At 36.6% G+C, this 17903-nt stretch overlaps 2 protein-coding genes across 11 annotated transcripts in view; one reads left to right on the top strand and one right to left on the bottom strand.

The window, feature by feature from the left end:
- Positions 1-17903, bottom strand: part of tmod (tropomodulin) — a 111358-nt gene that overhangs the window by 17948 nt on the left and 75507 nt on the right. For 6 of the 9 annotated variants that reach the window (XM_028304214.1, XM_028304212.1, XM_028304220.1 and 3 more), the window contains exons 2-4: positions 5930-6082; positions 3155-3322; positions 2409-2532 (exon numbers count right to left, since the gene is read on the bottom strand). In XM_028304214.1, coding sequence (XP_028160015.1) covers positions 2409-2532; positions 3155-3322; positions 5930-6082 — 445 coding nt within the window. Of the gene's footprint in view, positions 1-2408; positions 2533-3154; positions 3323-5929; positions 6083-6198; positions 6516-17903 lie in introns of those variants that run through there. The other 3 variants (XM_028304215.1, XM_028304217.1, XM_028304218.1) reach the window with 3 other exon arrangements.
- LOC114352582 (uncharacterized) lies at positions 10133-17188 on the top strand. 2 transcript variants are annotated; one of them, XM_028304228.1, is made up of 3 exons: positions 10133-10251; positions 16293-16574; positions 17041-17188. In XM_028304228.1, the coding sequence occupies exons 2-3, from the start codon at positions 16319-16321 to the stop codon at positions 17085-17087; spliced, it is 303 nt and encodes a 100-aa protein (XP_028160029.1). In that variant the 5' UTR covers positions 10133-10251; positions 16293-16318; the 3' UTR covers positions 17088-17188. The 2 variants fall into 2 exon arrangements, with proteins under 2 accessions (XP_028160029.1, XP_028160028.1); XM_028304227.1 differs by lacking the exon at positions 10133-10251 and having other exon boundaries at positions 16128-16574.

The following is a 17903-nucleotide window of genomic DNA, read 5'->3' as shown; positions in this document are numbered from 1 at the left end:
ATCGTTTTGATGGAAATACTGGCACTCTTTTTGTCAAGTTGTGGGAGGGAATGCGGAACTCTCAAGTTTTTCTTTAAAGAGGGACAGTGATCTGGTTATAGAAAAGACAAAAACTTTGACGGCCTCTGTTAGACAGTTGACTTGTGAAAGTGCGTCGGTAAGTGGTTTTTTCTGTATTTTTGAAAGCAAAATCAACCTAATTGGTTGGTAAGGAAGTTGATAAAAGTCTAGACCTATAGGCCTAAGATGCGCGCATCGACAATGACATGATATGATAAGACAATTTTCGATCACGTAGATAATTTTATCATTTTCCCTAACATGGAACCATCGATAGAAAAGTCTATCGACCGCTATCGCGTGATAACCGAATTGTTGCCATATTAAGAAAAAATTGCGTTATTATGTTGGCCAACCTTGAAATATTTTAGCTCATTCGTTCAATCTCGTTCATTTCTGCTACTAATTCGGCTAAAAACACATATCTTGAAGCAGTGAGAACGTCATTAAAAAAAAGTTATGTCAATTTTGTTCACTCTCTAATCTGTGATTTTGTTGACATTACATGACTGCTTGATTGTATTTGTTTGTGTTTTTAAAATTGTATTTTTATGTTTCCAGTCTTATTTTTAATATTTCTAAAGTACGGAAAATATCAAACGAAGAGATAACCAAGTTAATGAAAAACAATGAAGAATTCCTAATCATACCGACAGTATTAAAGAATGAAGTCTTCAAAATTAACAGAATAACCGAACTCAAATACTGAACTGTCCTATGCATGACATTGACAGTGGGGCGCCACCGTCAATACCGGATCGCTGGTTCTGATTTTTGCCATGTTTGAAACCATATAGTTGAACGATGGTAGCGCCCCCCTGTCATTGAGTTTGGTGGGACAGTTCAGCGTGGGTCATCTATACCCCATAATGCGAGGTTTACAGTAATTATTCAACTTACATGAAGCAGTCAGAAAGTTTATTGAGATTTACTTAAATCAAGCTAAACACTGTGGGGTATCTCACGACATTTGCAACTTAATATGTATTGTCTGATGTACTGTTGACTGCCTACCTAAGTAGGTAAGTAATGGTTATTTTACAAGGTAGGTAATGTAATAATTAATATGTAGGTGGGACTGTGGGAGCACTAAGATTTTGCAGCTAGCGATTATAAACTGTCGCAAGATTCGCCTCACACTGATAAACTCTTGAACTAGAACTCAATCTCCACCTAGAAGTAAAAGTATCACAAAGGTGCTAGATTCCTTTCTTTGAATTTTACTAGCCTCAAATTAGTCGTAAAATGTAATTTACCATTATAAATGATAAATAAATAGAGTTAAAGTAGCTTGCAAAAAAGTTAATCTCCTATCGTCTTGCTATCGTGGGCAAGGATCGAGGACGATAAAAACACCACATCCTATCCTATCGTGATGTCAAAATATGATATAGTTAGCGCTTCATGTTAGGGCTTGCCAGGTTTATCACAAAAAAAAAAAAACAAATCTATCACTATCACATTTTGACAGATGACATGATAATTTTCGGGGTGCCATGTTAGCGCCGGTAGATAAAACGATATAGTGACGTCAAAATCGATATAACGCCGCGATAGCAGTTTATCACGGCGCGCATCTTAGCCCTGCAGATATCACCATTATTGCTATAAAAAAATGTAGAAAGAAAATCACACTTCTCTTTCCCGCCATGAAGTAGGATAAAAGCTCCTGTATATTATGTAATTTACACCATTACAAATTATTGTCACTTAGTAAGCAATAAATATTTTGAATTTGAATTTGAAAATTGCTTGACCAATAAAAATCGTTTTATATCTAACCTAAACAAATAATGCTGGATCCACGCTAGATGCAGCATTGCATAATAGTATCTAGATTGAGAATACTTAACATTGCATACTTATCAGCAGCGGGGTAGCTAGCAGTAGTTATGTGGGCTAAATAAAAGTTTGTACTGGCTTTTCTTCTCAGCACTTGCCATATGTTTGTCTCGAAGCGCTGGTAGGGCCCAAAAGATAAGGAGACATGTAAAGTGCCCCTTAAGGGCTACCTTTTTTGGCTGTATTTTGACGTTCATAAGTGCCTTTAGTGCAGCGTTTCCCGAATGGTGGTCCGCGGAACCCTGGGGTTCCGTGGAAAGGCCGCAAGGGTTCCGTAAAAAATATTATCCCACGTTTCGTAACCGACGTTGTTCGCTCGCACCGACTTGTTTACGCACAAGGGAGGGGCAGGGCGTGCGGGCGGAGTAGTACGGGGGTTCCGCTAGGAAAAGTATAATCAATTAGGGTTCCTTGGCAAAAAAAAATTGGGAAACCCTGCTTTAGTGGTCTAAATTGAATAAAATATTTTTGATTTGATTTGAAAGGAACAAAAGTAGTCTACGAACCAGCCAGGTCGATGATCTCCTCCTGCGAGGCGGTGTTGAGCGCTTGCTCGTACTCGTCGCCGAGGTCGATCGAAATCTGCTCCTCCGCGTCGCGCATTTTTTCCGGGACGGGTGGCGGTATCCACTGCAATGCATAACAATTATTTATTTTATCATTATTATCAAGGCATTTACACCTGTATTCACAAACATTACTATGAGGTCTCACAGTGCGCATAGAAACAGGGTCCCAAAAACCTATTCATTGACAATACTTGAGTGACGTAGTGACACACACGAAACAATCGCATGGCTCTATTCAACGCTGTGCGTTCGACTTCGCATGTTTCACTTAATGGAGAAATCGGATGGAGGATTCGGCCATCACTCCCTATACGGGTAAGGGAGGTTTATTTCATCACATAAAATCGTGCGAATGGCGTGAAATTCGCGTAATGCCCCTGAGACATTATCTAACCCCATTATTATTGTCCATAGTCATTGTAATTCTATCGATGTTGATCATCAAGATTCCAGTGTTTAATAATTAAGACTGTTTCTACAGTCTCTGTGATGTGGTAAAACTTTTTACTAGGTACCTACATATTTTATTCATTTATTTGATTTTCAACAAACTCAACAAATATCAAAGTAAAATAGTATCATCGTTTATCAATAATTCAATATCTTCAATAATAATCTTATTAATCATTTGTCTAGACAAGTAATTAACTCACACAACAATACAAATACATCAATTCACTCACCTTCTTCCCCCGAATGACACCAGGTACGTAAGGTTTGACCTCGGGCCGGTCTGGTGTCTCTAGGGCCTGTTTGTTGATGTGTTCTATTAACTTCTTACGGTTTAATGGACCCGTGGGGTCCTTTTCACACTGATAGTTGTTCCTCTGGTTCGGTGGGAGAAAATTGTCCTGAAAAGCATAAGAAGAAAATTTTGGTAATCATATTCTTATAAGAACAGTATTCTGATTTAAGTTGATGATTAAAAACCACTTCACATGGCAAATGAGAAAAAGATAAGAAAAATTTCGTACTGCATTTGATTGGTGATGTCATTTTAAGTGATTCTGTCTGAATAACAACATTAAATATTTTATTATTCTATCATAATGACAGTAACAAGATAATAACCAGCATTAAGACACTTTTTGTAAACATAATTGATTTATTAGGTATGTATTGCCTATTTTGTTGTCATTTATTCATTCCAAACAAAACAACTGCATCTGCATCATCATCAGTTTGCAAATTCATTTGCAATTTTACATTCCTCATGAATAAATCAATTGACATTAAAAGAAAGATATTTCTGATAATTTGATAAATGAAGTAAATTGAACAGTTTTATCAGTAGCAAACATTAACTATCTACTTTATTAATAACGATAAACTTGCACCAAAGCTGATAATATCAAGGACTATATCAACTTCAATAATGCTAAACAACATAAAAACAATTTTGAAATCTGTAATAAGGAAAAATATGTTGCAGTTATTATTTTTAACTGTCTGAGTCACTAAGGACAGTAATATAATAATTATATGTGCTCATTTGTATTAATAAATACATTTTCTTTAACATTGGAAATAAATGAATAGTTGTATTGTTTACACAAAAATAATTTGCAATGATTAAGACAGACATTAAATAATAGACAGTCAAACTATTTGATGAGCATTAACACTATATTACCTTTGGTTTCAAGTAAGCATATTTTTTTAGAATAATTAATATGACAGCTTGATGAAGACAACTTTAATATTTACACATTATGTAAACAACTAAAGGCTATAAATGGGTTTATAAATTTCTCATCATCTAACCAAATGCAAATGCTGACCTCTTACTTAGCACAAGTTTTACGTACAACTTATGTAAATTAAGGGTATTCAGTACAGTTGTGTGCGGTTATTGGTGCATTAAAGTGAAATATGTACTAAAAACTACTTAGGAAAGTTAAGTGACATTATGTTTGCAATTAATTATGTGCAAATACCTATTTCATAATTTGGTTAATAGCTCACAGTTGTTGCTTTACTTACATAATATTATTTGGGTCAAAATATTGTTGTAATTGGACACAGTGAAATTTGGACAGGGGCATTAAGTTTAGTAACAGCACTTTGTATAGTACACATTACACAATTAATGGTTATGTAAACAGTTTTGTTGATATATTAAAATACTAGGCTAAATAAGAGTTTATCTACAACAAGCAAAAGGTTAAATTTAATGGAGTAAGTAGCTAACTTTATGGCATTAAATGAAAACAGTGTAGGTCCTACATGATAGATAAAAAGATTATATTTGCTGGTTCACAGCCTGAGGCACTGATATAACAGTGCTGACAGAATCAAAACAGAAGGGCATAGTGAAGCAAGACATCCAAGCAAGTGTTATTTCATTCACTTTAGAAAATAAGCTAGCTTTGAAATGGGAATTTTAACCGCCTCTGTGGTCTAGTGGTAAGACCACCTGCTTCAGACGCAGAGGTCCCGGGTTCGATTCCCAGTGGGGGCAGATTTTTCTGTTCGGTTTGGTTGGTGGTAGGGCTTGTTCTAAGTCCGCCTGGCTAGCTACCACCATCTTACCTAAGTCTGTCGCCATAACAACAATGTTAACAGCATTGTTGTGTTCCGGCAGTTAGAGGTAAGATAGCCAGTTCCTCCGTGGTTGAGGATTCCGGGTGAAGCTCGCTTCCACCTTCGGCCTGATCATCACTTACCATCAGGTGAGATACAGGCCAAGAGCTTCCTCGTTGTGGATAAAAAAAAAAAAAAAAAAATTCTTTTCCCACTTTATAGCCCTATGAAATTTGGCTACGAAATGCTCCAAAGGCATAATGAATATTTCAATGTTTACAATAAATGGCTTTATTATTCTTATGAGCCATACTTCTGAGTGCACGTAAAATAATTATTTTACCGCACCAGCAAGGTCTCGCCATTGTAGCATTGCTCAAGCCGACAATACAACACATGCTTGTGACCTTCAGCCTATTCATTGCTGGCTGGCAATTTAACAGATGACTACAACGTAATGTATGAATCTTGCGTGATAATTTGAGTCTCATGACTGTGCTATTTGATTGACTTGTTTATTTGAAGCAACTAGTCTTATTTGATGATATCTTGTGCTATTTTCAGAGATGAAAAAAGTTTGTATGTGTAAATGCATTTAAATCAATATTTGCATGAGATTCTTTTGAGTTTTAGAAATATAAACAGGAAAACAAAAAACTTTGCTTGATATTCTTATAAACTTTAGAAAAAATACCAGGAATTCTAAGAATATTGATGAGGAAAATTCTAGTTTAATAGTTTTATCATGTCTTCAAGTTTCCCTACATTACAAGATTGTAAATCTCATAACCTCAATCATATAACTTCTTGATTACCTATTTGATTGATTGTTGAGTATTTTGTCTGTCAATTTGAGAAACTTTTCCAATACTAAGGTGCTTCAAGCTTAGGTTATGAGAATTCCTAAGACATGCAAAGAAAGAGAGTCAACTTACGTCTGGGTCTACTTCTTTGGCCAACATTGTGAGTTCCTCTTGCGTGAGTTTCGACAGGAGTTCGTCCACATCCACCTCGTCATAGGAGGAGAGCTCCCGCCCAAACAGCTTGGCCGGTGTCGTCATGGTAGTCGTCTTTGTAGTAGACGACTTCTGCAAAACGAAACACCGCACTCAGAAATCGATCTTGATTTTGACACTTGGTGGAAACTTTTGGCGTTTTGGATCACGAATTTTCAGTCTTTATGGGAATTATTACTTATTCTTACACTTGGTAACTTTGAAAACGCAAGGGATTAATGCAAGTTCCAAAGAAATCAGATTACAAGATTACGGATTTTGACAACCAAGTTTCGGCGTTCACCACACCCACATTTTTAATTGATCGACCGATTTATTACGTCACAACCACTGCAATGGTAACTTTCTGTAATTATTTAACACCGGATTTGTTTAATCAAAACTGAAACCAGTTTTTCTTACACGAGAAACTTTAGCAAGTTGTATTCCAACACACGACCGTAATTGCAGCGCCACGAACGCCCCCTACGAATGACAGTTCCAAACTAAACAATAAATGGAAAGAGTAGGACAGAGGTATACGATTACCATAAAAGGTGTAAAAGAGATAGCCATAGTTAGAGAGGGGACCGATGAGTCGGCCGACGGTAACTTGAGGGCTTGAGGGTCATAACCATAGAGAAAAGTAATACATAGGAAATAGAGAACCCTCTCTGTCAAATTTTTGAGCCTACTAATTGACAGCCTGGTGTTAAATTCGCTGTACTTAACCTACGTACGTAACGCTCACATACACACATAGTACACGCACACATACATACATAAAGTCCACGCATACATACACACAGTTCACGCACACATAGGCCCTCATAACCTTCAAAGAATTATTGTTTTTTTGATGTACAATGTAGAATTTTTTCAAATCCATTATTTTGAAAGTATTTATCTTTATGGTGTACGTATTGTATTATTTTCAAAACAATGGATTTGGAAAAATTCTACATTGCACATGGAAATGCAAATAAACAAAAACTTTTCAATTTAATAATTTTACTTTATTTATGAACACACATAATATTATACACCAAAAGCGTCTTTTCGCAAAGTTTTCAACAACACTAAAAAAGCATTTGCACTTTGAGAAAACTCAGATCACTTGTTAACATAACAGAAAGTTTCTTCGCGATTCACGAAGGAACGAACAAAACTCCGATGAACCAGAACAGCAGCAGGTACGAAGGAATGAACTTGAATTTGACTCGACTCTTCAATACTTTAATAGGGCCACAGAACTCATAAACGATGGCTAAGAAAACAAGAATGCATTCAACCTAACAAAAACAACACCGGCCATTTTGGAGGAAAAACAAAGTTGCCATATGTTAAATAGTAATTTCTACTACTCTATTAAGTAAATTATAACAAAAAATGTCACCGTTCAGTTTTAAATTAAAACAAATTAATTTCATTTTAAAAAAAGTTTAGCCCTTCCCAAAGCTTATCTCAAATCTGCCTGGGATGAGAATTGGGAGTTCACTAGCCAATCTAAGGGGAAACATTACAAGCTCATTCAACCATCCATCCTTTGTAAACCATGGTTTGTTAAAATGAATCTTTCCAAAACAGTTACTACCATTTTAACTAGAATGCGACTTGGTCACGTGTGCACTCCAGCACACTTGGCTAAAATTCATGTACTTGATAATGATTCGTGCATTTGTGGTTCTGGCGTCGGAGACTTAAATCACATATTTTTTTACTGTTGCCTATATGATCGTTCCTCTTTTATTAGTTCTCTTTTAGCCATTAAAATTCCTTTTCCTACATCCATCACTTGCCTATTATATACCAATAACATTGATGTTTATAATATCCTAGCCGAATTTATTACCCATAATAATATAAAATTGTAAATAGTAATGTATATTGTACTTATGTAAATATTATTTTATTTTTATTATTTTGTAATTATATCACACCTAAATTGATCCTATGAAAACCATCCTTTGTTCCGTTTCCATCCGTAATTGATTCGTTTCCCTACCTTTTAACTTTAACCCAATCCCACCCTGTCTAAACGCAATGTCCGCAAAACTTATGGCAAAACTGAACGCAAAAATCAAGAACCCTGTCGTGGCTAAACGCAATCCGCGAGAGCCATAAAGAAAAAAAAAAGTATTGGAATTTATCGACTGAAGTCGCTGTTTGGAAGCAAGTTTGATCGTAGTATGGAAGTTTCCGTACCCTGGTCATAACCGGTTTCTTATCGAGGCAAAAGATAAATATTATTTTCTAGCATGACAACAGAACAAATACATTGAAACAAAGTTGGAAAATACAATCACGTAAATTTAGATTTCTGTACACACAATTTTGAGACATAATGTCCAGTTGTAAGGTAACTTCCTTTTTATGGTTTCTTTCCAAACCGGAAGTGATAGACTGGTTTCCCAATCGCAGTAACAGAGTTCCAAAAATGCTCATTCTTTATTCAGTCTTCTTAATTGATTTTCTTGTACGGTTATAATAACATTAAGATGTGTTACTAAGAAGACCACTACATTAACGCAGTGAGACTAACGCGATACATAATCAATAACTTAACGTATTGGGTATCCTGGTTTTCCCAGGCTACTTAGGTACCTACCTGGCTACTAAGTTTACTGAACTTACCTACACATTCCTCACTACCCTACGAAACATGCCATTACTATGAAATGGTAAACAATGACAAAATGGTGTCATTTTCCTCGGTCAGACTGCAGTGGCTCTATAAAAGGATGATTACGCAATAGATATCATGCCTCGCCTACCTAATGGTTGCTGTTATTGAACCCGTGACCTTTTTAATAATAGCGAGCATTGTGTGGCACCGCACCGTTACTATTCTGATAGTTGACCGCTTACTTAATACAATTCTTACTAATACTCTACTATAAATATTACAAAACCTGTGTACTTACCTACCTATCGCTAGGTAATGACTAGTGATATTATTTATCAATGAAATGGGTATGTACGTGTCTAAATAGGTACACCAACACTAATGTGGTTTCCCAGTAGCGTGTTCTGTGTTTGGTGGTATAAATAAGTATCGTAGGTATTTTGACACAAAGCATACCTGCAGTTACAAAACTCGATACAAGTTGTTGGGTTAAGGTCTTAACCGTCACGTTTGTGAAATAGAAAGGGCAGCATTACTGATTCTATTTCAATATCTCCTTAACCTTATGAATTGTTGAACCAAATATGTCAATTGTTAACCACAGTGTTGCCAGTCGGGTCTAGTCAGAAATTACCAGAAATATAAAAAAAAGTAACCTTTTTGAATAAAAAGTAACCTTCATACGTGGGGGGGGGGGGGGGGGGGGCGATGATTGTGTAAGGTTGTTCATGTATGGAAAATGAATACAATTGATAATCTAAATTCGAAAAGTGACCAGTCGTATAAAAACGTTTCATGGATTTGCGTTTTATTATCGAAAAACATTCGCTAAAACTCATTTTTAAATCAAATTCAAGTTTAAATGCACTTTATGACATAATTTTTAAATTGTTACTATTAATATTTTTTACTGAATAACCTGTAAAGTTAATTCTACAAATTTGAAAATTATAAATAACTTGAAAAAATCGAACTGCCTAAGGCGGGAATTGAACCCACGACCTTCCGCTTGCCGGGCGACTGCTCTTCCAACTGAGCTACTTAGACACTGGATGAACCCGTCGAAATTTTCAAGTTTAATACGCTGTTACAGCCAGCGTTTGTTTCATCAATGTTAAGTATACCTACCCTACATGTAACAGAAATATTGTTGCAAATATTTAACTGTCAGTTAAGATGAAACAGCTCTTTTACATAGTTATTAAATTTTTAGCGTTTGGAGTCGCATCTCAAACTAATTTGAAAATTATAAATATTATTTATAATTTTCAAATTAATTCTACAATTTCTGAAAAATCACCTAAAAGTAACCTTTTCATTAGTGTAACCTAAAAGTAACCACAGCAGTTCAAAAGTAACCTAAAAGGTTACAAAAGTAACCTTCTGGCAACACTGGTTAACCACTTCTCTGTATTCTAGACTAGTATTATATTATCTGTGATTCTAGTTAGTACAGGACCACGTGTCTCAGATTCAGAGGGTTGGATTCCCAGTCGGGGAATCTTATAGTCTTAAATAATGGAGTAGGGCTTTCTTGGTTTGTTGGTGGCTAAGCCAAGCTAGCTACCACGATTTTACCTGAGTTTCAGAAGATAAAACTAAGCTTAGTTCCTCGACTGTACTTACTTGATCCCAGGTAAAGTTCGCTACCAAAATTGATAAATCACTTTCTATTATGGAGATGAGGTGAACAGAAAGATTATTTAACAAAGGTAGAGCACTCAAAGGTGATCCTTTAAATAAAAGATGTAAATAACTAGAACTTAGACTTCAACATCACCTGTACAAACTAAACCATGTGATTATGATAAGGCTGTTGCATGTTTAGAAAACATACACTAAAACAATAGATGGCACAGAACAAGTTACAAAAAGCACAACAATTAACACGATCTGTACACAGATTTCAGAATCATGTAAAGGAGAAAGTAATGTATGTTTACTATCTATTGTTTGAGAAATAATTGTGGAATCTTTCATGGGAGATCTTCTAAATGGAGCTATTCATTTCATAATTGTCTGTTTCAATGATATCCTCAATTACTTAACTTAATGAAGATCTACAAATAAACCAATTAATTATGATTTGGACATGACGTAGAAGACAAGTCTTCCCTAAATAAGTGAGCGTTTATAAATAGATATTTCTTATTTCCGAAAAAGCGATCAGACCGACTACCTAGTTTGGAACTGCAACTAGGTACTTTAAGTGTTAAATCTTTCATCAAATCAGCATTGAAACTAGGTAGTTGTTCGGTGTAATATGACCGAACAAACTGAATCAGCGCACTCGTTCGCGATGCATCGATTTTACCTCAAATAACAAATTAGTGCAAATCACGGAACCATCGCGACCGGGTGCGCTCATAACATTTTTAACATTTTAACATAACATTTTAACATAAGTCTAACATTTTTAACATTAATGTGGAACAGTGAATAGAACAATATTTTTAACATACAAACTCTTTTAATCCAAACATTCAAACCCTGAGCCGCAATATTGGTCCTTCGAGCAACGGCCTCGCGAGTCGGTAAAAATCTTTAGTTTGGTGTCGATAAGTGAGGTGTATGAACTAGCAAAACATTGGTGAAAGGATTGCAGTGTTTGGACAACATCAACAACAACAGGACGGAGCATCAGCAGCGTGTGCAGCAGCCTGTAAGCTGAACAACACCTGTAAGATCTGTCCATTTATTTCTCTTAACAATAACATCAAACATGGTAACTTTGGAATCGCAATACCTGCTTTCCGAAGATATCGAACGGGAGTTTAAGAACTATAAAAAGGATGGCGCTGAACGTAAGAACAGTTTTGAGTATTTCAAAAGGCGGTGGAACAAACTAGAGGAACTATGGAATGAATTCCAATTTAATCACGAACAATTACTAGAAAACATTAGCCAAACAGACCCATATTTTGAAAACAAACAGTACGACGCGACTAAAGCGATCTACACACAGTTCAAAAACCTCATTAACAGTGATTGTCAACAATTCCAATCACAACAGACGGCATCTACCTCTAAGATGTCTGATAAACAGAGAATGTCAGGGACAGAACAGCTGCAGGGTGAACAAGGATCCTACAGCAAGTTAGACGAAACATTACGTAAACAGCTAGGCAACTTCAAAGCATTTGAGAGAACAGTGTCTAATATCAACATAGAACAGATGACAGATAAGTGGGAGTTTGAGGACGCATTGAAATTATTAGAAACACGTTGGACAACAATAGACAGCTTACATTGGGAAATAGACAGTGAGTTAGATGGTAAAAACTTAGAGTACGAAGCAAGGTTTTCTAAAAACGAAAAACAATACAACATGTTGAAAAAGGAAATTAACAAGAAAATGTGGTCAGTGTCGCATAGAGAGAAAACAACTCCAACATTAGACATCCCGGTGTTCGGTGGGAACTACACGCAGTGGGTGTCCTTCAAAGACTTGTTCAATGATTAAAACACCAACCTGAAAAATCAAAACCAGAAGCAGAAAATAAAACAGACGTGAAGAGAGGATGTGGTTCCAATAACAAGAAGACAAACATTATTACTATGACATTTATGTGCATTACTATTTTGAACATGATTATGACCGGTCAATGTCTGCAAGTGCAGTCATTGAACGAACAACAAGGACTGTATTTTGACAAAATCGGCAACATGCAACTTATCAGAGACGAATGGAAAATAATTGCTTATTACAACATGGAACCCTACTGGGAAGGAACATCGGCGTATAATCAATACTATAATCATCTGAGTACTATCTGTCAACTTATAAATAAATCAACCCACTGCAATATTCTCATGTTACAATTGGATCACACTTACAATGAAATGAAACATAACAATCGAGTACTGCTAAATCAACAATTAAGCGCACGCGCCCGAAAGCGCCGCGGCCTTATCAACGGTGTCGGTTACCTAGCCAACGAGCTCTTCGGAGTATTGGATGACCGATTCGCGGAACAGTATGAACGAGACATTACGGCGATCAAAGATAACGAGAAACACCTGGCACTACTATGGAGAAACCAAACGTCTGTAGTAGAAGCGGAGTACAATTTGTTGAAAAGAACTGAGGACATGATACAAAAACAACATAAGATTATTAATCAACATTTATTGAAATTAGACGTCACTACTAACATATTAGAGAAAAAGGTGAACGAAGTTGAATACATGACCGAATTCACTTTATCTGCTATGGCGGCTAACAACATGCTGACTCAACTGAAAAACATGCAAGACACGTTATTAGATACTGTTACTAACGTGTACAATGGAAAGATCAACATTCACCTCATTGATCCTCAACAATTACAAAATCAACTAAGTGTTATTTCAAGTCAATTGAAAGAACTCACTTTGCCCATTGACAACATACAATCAGATTTACAGAACATTTACCAATTGCTACGAGTGAAAGCAAAAGTAACAAAACAATATTTGATATTGGAGATAAGAATCCCACTTACCAGCCGAGATAGTTATGAGTTGTATAACATTCAAAGTGTCCCACATCAAACTGGAAAAAATATGGTCACCCTACTACCTATTGAAAGTTACGTTGCAATGAACTTGCAAAAAGATTCATACCTACCTGTAACATCTACGGAACTAGGTCATTGCATGCTTCGTGACGTCAAAACATACCTTTGTCAACTGAAGACACCTGTTTACAAGATGAGAGCTGATAAAGATCTATGCGTTCAAGATGCAGCTGACCACTGTAAAACAATCACTACTGTCTGTCAGAACAAATGGATAAGTTTGAACAAAATGAACCAGAAAGCCGTGTAGCTCAGGAGGGCATCGAATTTAAATTCGTTCCCCCACATAGTCCTCATTTTAACGGTCTGGCAGAAGCAGCGGTCAAATCAACCAAATACCACCTTAGACGCTTGCTACAGACAACCAACTTCACATTCGAAGAGATGGCTACATGCCTCGCTCAAATTGAGGCCGTTTTAAACTCCCGTCCACTCACTCCTCTCTCTTCAGACCCAGGGCCGGATCGTGAATTTGTGGGGCCCTGGGCTGAAACTTCTTATGATGTTGTCACGTAAAAATATTGTCCGTAAACCAACTTTACAGAATTTTTTTTTTTTGCTTGTAGGTGGCTTTTTTTTTTGTTAGTCATCGTACGCCGCCCGCACGTCTCCTCCCGCGCGTTGTTGGGTTCCCAACAATGTCTGCAAGTGCAGTCATTGAACGAGCAACAAGGACTGTATTTTGACAAAATTGGCAACATGCAACTTATCAGAGACGAATGGAAAATAATTGCTTATTACAACATGGAACCCTACTGGGAAGGAACATCGGCATATAATCAATATTATAATCATCTGAGTACTATCTGTCAACTTATAAATAAATCAACCCACTGCAATATTCTCATGTTACAATTGGATCACACTTACAATGAAATGAAACATAACAATCGAGTACTGCTAAATCAACAATTAAGCGCACGCGCCCGAAAGCGCCGCGGCCTTATCAACGGTGTCGGTTACCTAGCCAACGAGCTCTTCGGAGTATTGGATGACCGATTCGCGGAACAGTATGAACGAGACATTACGGCGATCAAAGATAACGAGAAACACCTGGCACTACTATGGAGAAACCAAACGTCTGTAGTAGAAGCGGAGTACAATTTGTTGAAAAGAACTGAGGACATGATACAAAAACAACATAAGATTATTAATCAACATTTATTGAAATTAGACGTCACTACTAACATATTAGAGAAAAAGGTGAACGAAGTTGAATACATGACCGAATTCACTTTATCTGCTATGGCGGCTAACAACATGCTGACTCAACTGAAAAACATGCAAGACACGTTATTAGATACTGTTACTAACGTGTACAATGGAAAGATCAACATTCACCTCATTGATCCTCAACAATTACAAAATCAACTAAGTGTTATTTCAAGTCAATTGAAAGAACTCACTTTGCCCATTGACAACATACAATCAGATTTACAGAACATTTACCAATTGCTACGAGTGAAAGCAAAAGTAACAAAACAATATTTGATATTGGAGATAAGAATCCCACTTACCAGCCGAGATAGTTATGAGTTGTATAACATTCAAAGTGTCCCACATCAAACTGGAAAAAATATGGTCACCCTACTACCTATTGAAAGTTACGTTGCAATGAACTTGCAAAAAGATTCATACCTACCTGTAACATCTACGGAACTAGGTCATTGCATGCTTCGTGACGTCAAAACATACCTTTGTCAACTGAAGACACCTGTTTACAAGATGAGAGCTGATAAAGATCTATGCGTTCAAGATGCAGCTGACCACTGTAAAACAATCACTACTGTCTGTCAGAACAAATGGATAAGTTTGAACAAAATGAACCAATACCTGTATTCTTGCTGTGATCACTGTCAATTACGAACAATTTGTAATGAACAAGTCACCGCACACGAACTGAAAGGGGCTAACATCATAAACATAGAGAACAGCTGCTTAATAAAAACAGCTAATTTTACCATTTACTCACATAAACAACACGAGAACAGAATTGAGCTAACATCCAACATTGAAATCCCTGTCATACCTCCCATAAATAACGTTATAAACATAACAGTCAAAAGCACACAAGAAGACATTACAGAAACATCAACTACTGATAAACTGCACCGCGATATAGAACAACAGATAAAGAACATGAAAGAAAATCAGGCGTTACCGAATGACATCTCTGCTCATGATGTTCACCACTATTCATCAATATGGGGATTATGGGCAGTAGTAATCATCGCGGGTATAATTTTCATCTGTCGTCGCCGTGGTTACCACTGTAACCGGCAGCGACAATCGACGAACACGGAGACAACAGGAGCGGCGGAAGGAGCGGCGGCGGCTGGGCCCAGTTCTGGCCCGCAGCCGAGCCCTCACAGCGAAACACCAAGTGCTAAGTGTAGTGATAGTGAGAGCGTGAAAGTGAATGTGCGCGGTTATAAAGAAAGGGGTACGACCCCAGTGTTACGAAAAATCGCATTTAGTGAGGACTCGTAAACATAACATTTAGAGACATTAAGTTTTAAAGTTTTCTAAACATGTCTAACAGACCTTTCAAATTAGTTTTACTATCTTGTGTAACATTATTTTATATCTTTTTGATTATCTTATTTTTCTCTTGCCCCTCGGCAAGTAATTTTTAGAGTGTCTGTCGCATATTATAGTATTCATTTATTCATATTCAACAAGAAACATGTGACTGATAGGAGTCACAAGCTGATAATAGCAACGATTAAACCACTGATGTTATTATCGTACCGTTAGTGATTGATTCAAATCGATAAACAGTTGTTCCTGTTGATGACACGGCTGCACTCGGCCGACCGCTGGCCGATCGCCAGTCGGCTATAATTGGTGGTCGCTAAATCAGATACAAGCGGTATTATTAGCTGACCACTCGGCCACTGGCCTTCCTCACAATGCAATTCCGGTAAAAAGTTATCGGTATCATTGCAAGCGCACTTGGACTTGACCTCTTGACTAGACTAGACATAGTTTTTTTGGGATCGGTCAAGAACCTCTTTCTTGCCAACCTAAAGTTATTGAAGTCTGGCCGAATATTGAAAAAAAAACTGCGATTTTGTCATTTTGATGGCTTCATTCATTTTGGTTTTGTGTTTGTCAGGGTAATGGCGAATTTTTACTAAAGCCATGTCTTTGCCATACGGCCCACCTCAAGCCGTCTCACCCTTAATCCGAGGGGTGAGGTTCGCTTTGCTACTGGCTGGCATAATATATGCCCAGGGGAAGCAAAGACTGTACAACTCCATGGAAGCTTCCTACCGGGAAGAAGAAGCCCGAAAGAAGGTCATTCGCGACAAGCAGATGGCTATCTTGAAAGCGAAAATCGCTGCCGAGGAGAAAGAGGCAGTGCGGTTGTTGGAGACTGGAAAATTATTCGATACAGGTGTGAAATTGTAACGATTGCTCTGTAATGACTGTACCGGTACTGTTATCGTAGTTGACCTAGTAGCTCAATTTAAATGTACTTACAATGTACTTAATGTTCGATAACAAAGTAGTGCAGACAAATAAATAATTTAGGTACGTTTATAAGTCAGTATCGTACCTACTTGATTAGTAATTAAACTAGACCAACAACCAAGTCAACCAACGGTCACGAAGTTCTTAGTTCTACGATTGAGAGTTTGTTCATGTTTCTTCAGTTGAGATTATCTTAATAGGTACCTATTAACAGTCATCATCATTGCCTTTCAAACTTTGTCAATCTCAATGATTGTTTGTTATCATCCTAACCACATGTTATTCGTGCATTCTATTTTATAAGTACTTACATGAGTTGTCTAGCAGTGGACGTCTTTCGGCTAGAACGAACGAACATGATTTTAATTTGTCTTAATAATTCTTTGCAGGACCCGGTGGAGGTGGTGGTGGTGGAAGTGGTGGTTCTGGCTGCTAGAAATTGATGGTTACTCCAATGTTATTACGATTACAATATTTAATTTAATTAGGAAAAATGTGAAATCTAAAATTTTCAGCAAATTAAACCAAACGTAAAAAACAATAATTGTAAGTTATTTATTTCCTAAAATTATCTTGGATAAATAAGTATTTCTGTTTGTTACAAGTACAAATTTTAATATACAGAGAGTACTTAGTTAACTTTCCCTGCAGGTAGTTTGAAAGTAGTACAATGCAAGAGAAGCGAATTTTCTCCATTCCCAGTGACATTATCGCGCTCTCATGGTGTTTGACGAGTCAACAAATGAATGACACTCAAAGTAAAATAATGTGCAATAACTTACACACGGCATGGTTCAAAGTTCCGGTTTTAAGTTATAAAATGACCGTGATGGCCCATTCAAAGTCAAAAATGATTGCGTTGCGGTAAACGAAACGTACTTATAATGTTTTTCTCCACGACGTTTAGGAGTTCCGATTTATGAATTGGTACCTATTGATATTTTACTAAATTGCAGCTATTTAAACTAAATATCCTGTACATATTAATATTGCTTGAATGTTAAAATTACTTTCTATAACAACCCTTCAGATTAAAGATAAAAACGTTATATATTCCGGTAATAATTAATCTACGGATATTCTACCGGCATCATTGCAACTCTACATACCTAGTAACAAATATTTTGAAACAATAAAAGTAACTGAAAAATATTGCCATAATTTAAAATATTTCTTGTGGCTAGAAATAAAAAAATTTCTTATCGGCTTTAAGTATGCGGTTTCGCTTAGAACTTTTACAATGACAAAAATA

The sequence above is a fragment of the Ostrinia furnacalis genome, unplaced genomic scaffold, assembly GCF_004193835.3.
Source record: "Ostrinia furnacalis isolate ACB-3 unplaced genomic scaffold, ASM419383v2 OfSCF1409, whole genome shotgun sequence".
Lineage (NCBI taxonomy): Eukaryota > Metazoa > Arthropoda > Insecta > Lepidoptera > Crambidae > Ostrinia > Ostrinia furnacalis.
The sequence above is the reverse complement of the archived record's forward strand: the minus strand, read 5'-3'. Positions and strand labels throughout refer to the sequence as shown.

Bases quoted from the DNA above. Each gene is read 5' to 3' on its own strand.
- LOC114352582 (XM_028304228.1), top strand. From the start codon at position 16,319: ATGTCTTTGCCATACGGCCCACCTCAAGCCGTCTCACCCTTAATCCGA. The intron at 16,575-17,040 runs GTGTGAAATTGT...AATTCTTTGCAG, and splicing joins TGGAAAATTATTCGATACAG to GACCCGGTGGAGGTGGTGGT.